Below are 9,731 nucleotides of genomic sequence, written 5' to 3'. Positions count from 1 at the left end.
GGCCTCCTAGTTTACCCAGTGACATCAAAGCAGGCCCTTCCTTCCTCCGGTCAACAGCGGGGACTGCAAAACAGGTGACTTTTGTAAGACCATAGTCGATTTGTTTAAGGATCTTAAAATTCTGTCACAGTCATTCCCGGTGAGGATTTTCTAGCTACCGTAGTTATTCCGACTTTGCCAGGAAGAGAGCTGAAATGTAATGAGGGCGCAGTGGCCTGAAGGACCTCAAGTTTTCCAGTATGGCAGTTTCTTAAAGACCTGAAAGTAGACCTACCATTCCATCCAGTAATCCCACTACTGGGTATCCACCCAGAAGAAAAGAAATCATTCTATCAAAAAGACACCTGCGTGAGTCTGTTTGTCACAGCACAATTCACAGTTTCGAGGATATGAAACCAACCTGGGTCCTCATCAGCTGATGAGCAGATAAGGAAAATGTGGTATATAACATACCGTGGATACCAACCAGCCACAAAAAGCAACTAAATAATGTCTTTTGCAGCAACTTGAATGGAGCTGGAAGCCATTTTTCTAAGTGAAGCAACTCAGGACTGGGAAACCAAATCCGTATGTTCTCATTTATAAGTGGGAGCTAAGCTGTGTGTATGCAGTGGCACACAGAGTGGCATCATGGACTTCAGAGACTCAGAAGGAGGAGGGTAGGAGGGCGGGCAAGGGTTAAAAAAACTACATATTGGGTCTAATGTACACTGCTCAGGTGAAGGGCATGCTAAAATCTCAGACCCCACCACTATATAATTCATCCGTGTAAACAAAAACCACACGTACCCCAAAAGCTACTGAAATAAAACATAAGAACTCCAGGCTTTCTAAATTGGAGACGGAAGAGATTAATTCCTATGAAAAACGGGTCCAGGAGGGAAGGGTGATGGGTCTGAGGGGTCAGGGCCTTGGAGGCCAGCCAGCTGCAGGTGAAGGGCAGCTTTCCACGAGACCTCTGAAGATGTCTTTTCTATCACAGAAAGGGCAACATACAACCATTTCCAGATTATTTCGGATTAGTTATTTTAATGAAAAAATGCTAGCCGTGGGGTATCTGAAGCTGTTCCCTTCTGCCTAAAAACTAGACCTCAAAGTAAGTGATGGTAACACACATCTCTAATGGGGGACGGGGCAGTGGGGTAAGCATGACTTTAAAAATTGTAGGGGGAGAATTTTATTGGGGGGAAAAGTCCAAATTCTATATTGGGGCAGCAGAACTGCACCATCTCAGACACCTGCTCTGGCAAACTCGAAGTACCGGCGTTCCCTGACCTTGGGTGAATTATTTAGCCCCTGGAGCCATGGTGTTGCCATCTCTAAGGTGGGACTCACTAAGCAGCTTGCAGAGTCAGAGTAGACCCAACACAGTCCCCTGCTGAGGATCAAGTCTATGCTTATTAAGAATTAAAATTCATAACATAAAAAGCATAGCGCCTTGGTTTCACTAGTTGTCTGTCAGCAGCCACGCATGACTAATGGCTACCTTATTGGACAGCACAAGATTGGAGACCACTTCTATCACACGTAAATTCTGCTAGAAGTGCTGGGGCCCTGTGGCAGGTGACTCAGCTGAGCTCTCTTGTATCTCCCTGGGCTCCATCCATCCACCTGGGGACATGACAATGAATATCCCAGGGAAGGAAGGAGATGTGTTGCCGTGAAGGAACCTCACTGCTGTGCCAGTGCTTGGGCTGCCCTGAGAACCCCCAAACTACTGCCAAGGGCTTACCTGGCCTATCAGCAGACAGGCCGCACTTGTGATTTTGGAGTTTCGACCTGGTCCATGTTACCTGGAACCTGTCCCATAGGCCTATCTGCTTTGCCCGGGGGCTGCCCTCCTCTCCGCCCTCATAGGCCCCGTCCTCCAGCAAAGAAGAAGGGTTAAAAATAAAGTATTTCTTTTAGAGCAGCTGCTAGACTGCCGTTGTAATGAATCATTTGCATTTATGCAAATTACCTGATTATGTAAATTACAGTAACATTTCAATACAAAAAAAACCGGTCAGCCTGCTGGAATTTGGAGAAAAGACAGGACTGGGAGGCCGGACATGCCCATAGTTGAAGTGCTCACTGGGGGCAGAGGAGAAGTAGTGACAAATCTACAATGATTTGCACTTGGCTGTTGGGTGGATGGGCACAAGGAAGGACTCCAAAGAACCTAGAACTCTCCCAGGACTTCAAAGGTGATGTCTGTCTTGCAAAAAGAGACTGAAGGCATTGGGGGAGGCTCCTCAATGCCTTCAGAGCCACTGTCCCGCCTCTCCACGGCTGGCCAGATGTTTCAAAGTATGGAACGTCACCAGGGCTAAGGGAATGTTGACTGTGGTGGGGGAAGGGCACCAAGAAGCCCACACTTTATTATTGCTTTAGACAATCACTAAATTCAGTTCTTTTGCTTCTCCTTCAAACAAACACAGTAGAAAATAGCACAGAGTAAAGTTTAGGTGAAATATTGGAATCGGGAAGTGCGTTGCCCCGTGTCTCCGTCCGAGTGAACTGTTCTGAGCTCCGTTGGCTTCAGAATGCACGTGCGCTTCCTGCTCCTGTGGTTTTGCTTGTCGGGCCCGCATGTCCTGCTCACATTAGCTGGTATTTCAGCCGTTTTGAATCCAGGTCATAATGACTCTATTAGCACTTTCCTGACCTTGGCCCCTCAGCAGCCATCAGTCTCTGGAGAAGTCACCGTTCCTCTCTGTGGGTCTCCAGGGCCCACGGTTTGTCTTCAGGGCTCCTCTGCTGAGGTCTGAAGAACCCCTTGGTGGGCAGGTACACAGAAGAACGTCTGGTCCCGCTGAATCCTGACGTGCCTTCTGGGTGAACGTCCTTATTGCACAGCCTCAGGACACCGACAGTTATGCCTTCTGAACACTTCAGAGCCGTCTAATAGGGAAGAGTGCTTTGAAAAAACCCGAATAGTTGAATGCATTGTTTGGGAAGGTTGGTAATTATTTGGTGGGTAGAAGGAAGGGCTTTTTTTTTTTTTTTTGGAGGGGGAGTTTCACTCTTGTTACCCAGGCTGGAGTGCAATGGCGCTATCCCGGCTCACTGCAACCTCTGCCTCCTGGGTTCAGGCAATTCTCCTGCCTCATCCTCCTGAGTAGCAGGGATTACAGGCACGTAACACCATGCCCAGCTAATTTTTTTTTGTATTTTTAGTAGAGATGGGGTTTCACTATGTTGACCAGGATGGTCTCGATCTCTTGACCTCGTGATCCACCCGCCTCGGCCTCCCAAAGTGCTGGGATTACAGGCGTGAGCCACCACGGCCGGCCGGAAGGGCTTTTAAACGACGGAATTTCAAGTGCTCACTGCAGAGTCCTATAGGGAAACTTAGTATCATCCAAGGGAAACTGGAAGAAAAATGAAAAATGATTTTGTTACCATGATATTAGGGGAAGCAGAAAGAGGGGAATAAGAAAAAAGACACAGAGTGTGTGTGAGCTGCAGCCTCTGGCTGGGGCGTGGAATATGGACATGGAGACACTGTGAGAGGCGGCACTTTATGGTGTGAAACTCTGTCCACCTCATGGACAGTTTCAAATCTCATGTAAAAATGACCCTGGGAGTTTGGCCACCGTTTAACAAGAGTTAAGAGTCTACTCAGACTAGCAATAATCAGAAATCCAGACAACTAAAGTTACTTAGGCGGCTACGATTCCTTTCCTTTGGGAATCTCAAAAATTATCATTTCTATGCAATGGATGAATACCCCAAGGAAACAGTTTCCAGCCACATTAAAGTTGTGTTTCTCAAAATGCAGTGTGGTGCTGCGGGCATCAGAATCAGCTGCGGGTGAGGGAAAACGTTGGTTAACATGCAACTTCCCAGGTCCTACTCAGTAGCCTGTTGAACTCCAGTCTCTGGGTTCTGCGTTTTAAATAGGCTTGCTCAGTGTTTCCAGTGCAGGCTGAAGCTGGAGGAACGCCCGTTAAAGTAAAAAGAACCAAGACTCAGCCTGAAGAACTCGAACTTCACCTTTTCCATTTCTTCTTAACAGTGAAGAGATGCAATTTTTCTCAAATCACACAACTCTAGCCTTGACAACTGGTCTGTAAATAATACGGTCCACATCGTCAGGTAACGGCATTGCTTGTGTGGTTTGTTGCTGTCTGAATGAAATACAGAGTTGCCCTGGCAGCCTGCACATTCAGCCAGCTCAGTTCTGGGGTTTATAAGCTGCACCCTGAGGGCAGATAATAGCTTTGCACAAAGCCCAGGCTTGGGTGAAGGAGTTACTCAAAGCCCAAAGAAGCAAAACCTCTTAACTTCTTCACACATCATTAGCAACAATTACATTCATTTTATCTTGGACATATCCAGATACAATGAAGAGAAGACAAGTGACTTCACACATAGTCCAGGAAGTGTCTGTGTGGAAAACGGGAAAGAAGCTAACACCAGCAGAACTGCTGTTGGCAGTGTGTGGTTAAGTCTGTGCTCCCAGGAGATCTGAATGTGCTCTGCTCCATTCCACCACCTTGCCTTCATGAGCAGTGATCTCCTTCTGGAATTCAGCAAAGTAGAGGGCTGGGTTCGTTGACATTGCCCTCTAACCACGTACTCTGAAACTTTTTTTTTCGAAAATCATCTCAACATCTGGTAATGGCAGAAGAGCAAAGTGCACACAGTCAGTGTGTATTTGTACATGGAAGGATGAAGCTCATGGAAAGGGATATTGGAGAAGCCTGGGAAGAGTCCTCGGGTTCCACATGATCATACCTTTTTCACAGGTAATAACTGAGAATAAGAACATAGAGTTCATGTATATCTTTAAATCTACCAACCAGAAGTTTAAAAGATGAAGCATGTTTTCAGTTCCAGCATGCCATTCTGAACATCTCTGCTCTCCGGGGTGGGTTCCAGCCCTCCGAAGTATAAAGGGCCCCTGGAACTAGGGGAGCACGGTAGTTTCAACTCCCTTCCTGTTTGAATCTGGGGACTCTGGAGGACAAGGTTGAGGGAACGTTTTAAGGGAACATTGACCTCCTGGCAAACCTTGTATGATGCTTTGTAAACCCATCATTTTCAGTGCCAGAAACTGCTGGTCACTGAAGTCCCTGTCTGGTTGCTCAGGGAAAGTCTTACATCAAGCCTCACCTTCTGTTTATTTGCATAAAGATTTACAATAAAATAATGTACTGGTAAGAGCTTTGTCCAACTGGTGAGTAGACCCTTTAGTTGATCTATCCCCATTGTGTAGGTAAGAAAACTGAGACCTAGAGAGATTGATTTCTCCAAGGTCATGAGAGCCAATGAGGGCTGTGTTAGTTAGGGTTCTTCAGAGACACCGAACAGCAGTGTTCGCACCAAGGGCTTGAGACAGTTAGTGTGACTCGCCCCATCTTGGCTGCTGGACCTAACTGCTCTCCCCCCGCTCTCGAGGGCTGTCGAGTCGAGGTAAAAATGGCTAAGCCACTGAGGCAAAAACAGAATGCAGAGTAAGGGCCTGTGGTTTATGAGGACATTTTGCTGACTGTTTCATATCCCCTTTCGTCTCTGTGTAAGCAATAGGCTTGCCTTAATTGAGATGCCTGAGAGGGGCAAAGACCCCTGCCCATATTTTCTCAGGAGCTAAGCCTCTGCTCTACCTCCTGATGGAAAACATGATTAACAAGCCACCTTAAGGGCACCATTGTTTGCTTGCACTGTGTATCTTTGAAAAACATAGATTAACTCTTAAACTGCTTTGTGAGCTGTTATCACAAGCCCCTGATAACTATTTTTACACGAGTTCTGTTCCCTTTTCTGTTTGCCCCCTTTTCTGCTGAGCTAAAGTAAATGTAACAAGAAAAAAGGTATAAAAGCTGTAAGCCACAAAAATAAAGCTGCTGCTTGACTACAAGTCATTCAGACCTCCAGACTCTGCTTTACTTTCTTCTTTCACTTCCGCGCACTCTCTCCCTCAGGTTGAACGAGACATCTACGTTGGTGGTCTTGGGGACTCCCGCAGGTCGGTAGCCCCCCGGCAGATGTGCCAGACCCCAATACCGAACCAACAAAAGACATATATATATATATATATATATATATATATATATATATATATATATATATATATGAGGAGGTCCGCTACGAGGGATTGGCTCACAGCATCATGAAGGCTGAGATGTCCTGTGATCTTCCATCTCCAAAGCCTGTGGTGTGGAGCAAGTCTAAGCCTGAAGGCCTGAGAACCAGGGGAGCCAAGGCTGTGGGTCCCGGTCTGAATCCAAAGACCCAAGAACCTGGAGCACTGATGTCTGAGGACAGGAGAAGATTCATGGCGCAGCTCAAGCAGGAAGAGCAAATTCACCCTTCTTCTGCCTTTTTGTTTCATTCAGGCCCTCAGTGAATTGAATGATGCTCACCCACTGTCAGGAGGACGATCTTCTAGGATTCAAACGCCAATCTCTTCTGAAAAGCACTTCCACAGACAGCCAGAAATACTCTCACCAGCCATCTGGGCAACACTTAGCCCAGTCAAATTGACACATAAAATTAATCACGATGGTAAAGGGTCAAGATGAACTAAGGGTCAGATCTTCCAACTGTTATTTCAATGTTCTGTCCAATTTTCCATCCTTCAGCTTGCCACACTGAAGAGTATGGGATTTTCCCCACAGACGACACAGAACCACTGAGCAGTTGAACAAGGGAGAAGCATTTGTGGGTGTTCTTTGTGGAGACACCACTCGGATGGCCGTGAGGACTGGCAGGGGGTGGAGAGGAGTGGGGAAGGGAAACACTGACCTGCAGTGAACTGCAGCAGCTGCAGTGCAGTCCACACCTGCAATGCAGAGCCTCAGCTGAGTGGGCTCTGGGGGAATGCACTGCTGAGATTGCTGTAGCTGAAATCCACAGGACAATGAAGCCTCATGGGTCTGGGTGGAGTTGAGGGAATCATTCCCAGTTTGTGGCTAGATGGGAATGGGGAATTAAATATATAGTAAAGCAAGTCCTGGGGAAAACATCAACAGTCTCTTTAGGGGCAGGGCGTGGTGGCTCATGTCTGTAACCCCAGCACTTTGGGAGGCTGAGGTGGACAGATCACTTGAGGTCAGGAGTTTGAGACCAGCCCGGCCAATGTAGTGAAACCCCATCTCTACTAAAATATGAAAACTAGTTGGGTATGTTGGTGTACACCTGTAGTCCCAGGCACTTGGGAGGCTGAGGCAGGAGAATCGCTTGGACCCTGGAGGCAGAGGTTGCTGTGAGCCAAGACTGTGCCACTGCACTCCAGCCTGGGCGACAGAGTGAGACTACTTCTCAAAAAAAAAAAAAAAAAAAGTCTATTTAGGGACATATTGAGTTGGGGCATGGAGATGACTAGTAGAGAGTTCTTCATCCACCACAGGACCTCAGAGAGGTGTCACTGCTAAGTATACAGGTGTGGGTGTTGGGACAAAGCTGGCCATGGTAATGGGCTCTGTGGGAGGGCAGAGAGTGTCCTGGCAGAGCGTACAGAATCAGAAGGGGGAGAAGTGATGTCCAAAGCTAGGGACGCCAATGAAGTGACAGAAGAGCCATGGTCAGGAGGGTCTCAGAACAGCAATGGACTCTCGCAGACCCAGATAACCCAAGTCCAAATGCTGGTTCCGACCACCCATTGGTCAGGCTGGTGTTCTCGGTGATCAAAGTAGCTGAAAGAAAGAAATCTGCTTCCATGCAAAGACACACATCACACACTCGCCACCCATGACCTCGAGTGAACTCCACGCGGAGGAGCCGCACACCACCCCTGGTGCTTAGAAGAGCACCGATGGGAGCTGAAATGGCCAGTGACTCACCACAATGAGCGCGATCACGGATAGCGTGTAGTAAATCGAATCCCTCAGCAGGCACCAGGAGGAAAGAGCCACAACCTACAGGACAAGGGAAACAAAGTCAAACAGGATGTAGACTGCACAAATGAGAAGGCGGGCTCCTGCAGGCTTGGCCAGCTTCCTGTCTAGGCCTTCTGTCTTGCACCCAATCAATCTGCCAATCAATAGGAATTTACTCAAGGTCTTTAGGCATATTAGTCTGGATCTTTGAGAGACAGACATGAAGATAGAATTAAAACTGTGACAATTTTGTTAGGGGGAAACGGCTGGTGATAGAAAACGGGTTCCAGGGAAGCTGGGCGTGCAGCCTGTCCAACTGTGATGTGGGTCTGATCCCTGCGAAGCAGGCAGGGATGGTTGGGTGCATTTTCCCAGCTGCCAAGCAGTCTGAGGAAGGTTCAGCGAGGCCCAGGGAACCCTTAATGCAAAGTTTCCCATCAGAGGAGTCTCACATCCCCAAGAAGCAGGCTTGACTTGATATCTCTAATGTCAAGAGGATGGGAGGCGCAATCCTAATCCGTGTCTTTGTCATGACACTAGAGTCTGCTACAGCCTGTCCTGCCCCGTGGAGTGAGCAACCTGTGCAGGACAGCTGCTGCCCTTCAGAAGGGGTGTGGACAAGCCTGTCTCTGCCTGGCCTTCTTCCCTCATCTCTACTACATGCCTGGCCTTGCTGGCATCTGACCCCTGGTTTAGTCAAAACCTTTGAAGGATTGATGTGCATACTGATCCTAGAGAAAACGTTCTTCTTAGCATTTGGAGATGTCCCTTAAAGAGATGCTGTCTCTGCTGACACAGACTGACAGGCACGTTGCTGGAGGCTAAAGCAGCCTTCCCTGCAAGAGGAGGGGAGTGCTAGGTCCAAAGGAGGGCAGAGGAGCCAGGGCTGGAAGTGGTGGGGAGAGTTTGAGGAGAGAGGAGAGAGCTGTGGATGTCAGGTTGAGGTTTCTGTTTTGGAAAAAGAATTATTTCTCCCTGGGAAGTTCTTCACAGTCTCTTCTTTAGGGATATTTAGTATTTTTCTCTGTTGACAGTGTAGGTCCACTTTGGCAGACCTTACAAGTAAGTCTGGGAGAGTACACACACCTTGTCCCAAGGGTTGTCCCTTCCATGGAAGAGTATCGGCTACCTCATGGCCATAGGGCGTTTGCCTGGCTTACCTTTGCCTTTGGCAGAGTAAGGGAAAAAAGACACAGCACAAGTCAGCACACTCAACCAGGCCAATGACAGGCACGTGCTACACCAAACACAGTGGGAAAAGGGACCCCAGGGACATGCGATCCCTGAGCCTCTCCCAGCCCTGACTGCAGTGCAAGTCCTTAAAGATCAGACCAGTCAAACTGGAGAGGGCTTTCTGGATTCAAATAACATAAAAGACATGACTTACGTAGGACCATAAGTGAATAATGAGGCCAGTCTCTTTCCATTAACACATTCCCCACTTCTTATATGGACACTTACTTATTTCCTGTTGCTAATTTTGCCTTATTAGGTGAAGTATTTGCAGATCTAAGTCACATGTGGCAGGGTGGACTCGCATTACAAAAATCATGTTATAATAAATATAAAGCATTCTTTGCCCTTTTATCATTCTCTCTCAATACCGTGAACTTTTAGAATCTGTGGTCGTCACTCACCAGCTATACAAGAGATCAATCTAATCTCTTAGTCCAATCTAGACTAAGTTGTTCATTTTCCACCAGGTCATAAGAGGTTGTATTTATTCACTTTATTATAATCAGACAAATGGGCTTAAAACATGTGGCAAAGACCAATGCTGAATTTCTTTAACAAAAAACTTGGGCTTTTAGTTAACAACAGCAGATTGAACACGCACCATGACCGTTCTTGTTGTCCCATAACAAGATAATAATATTAAAGGGTTTCTTTCAAACAGGACATAGACCCACAATGCAAAAGGAATAG

General features: G+C 47.2%; 1 protein-coding gene across 1 annotated transcript in view; it reads right to left on the bottom strand.

Moving 5' to 3' along the window:
• SLC24A3 (solute carrier family 24 member 3) overlaps positions 1–9,731 on the bottom strand; it is a 518,474-nt gene that overhangs the window by 61,593 nt on the left and 447,150 nt on the right. Inside the window, exon 7 of the mRNA XM_017971984.4 lies at positions 7,770–7,844. Coding sequence (XP_017827473.2) covers positions 7,770–7,844 — 75 coding nt within the window. The remainder of the gene's footprint in view (positions 1–7,769; positions 7,845–9,731) is intronic.

This window comes from Callithrix jacchus, chromosome 5 (assembly GCF_049354715.1).
Source record: "Callithrix jacchus isolate 240 chromosome 5, calJac240_pri, whole genome shotgun sequence".
Lineage (NCBI taxonomy): Eukaryota > Metazoa > Chordata > Mammalia > Primates > Cebidae > Callithrix > Callithrix jacchus.
This window is presented reverse-complemented; position numbering and strand designations above follow the sequence as displayed.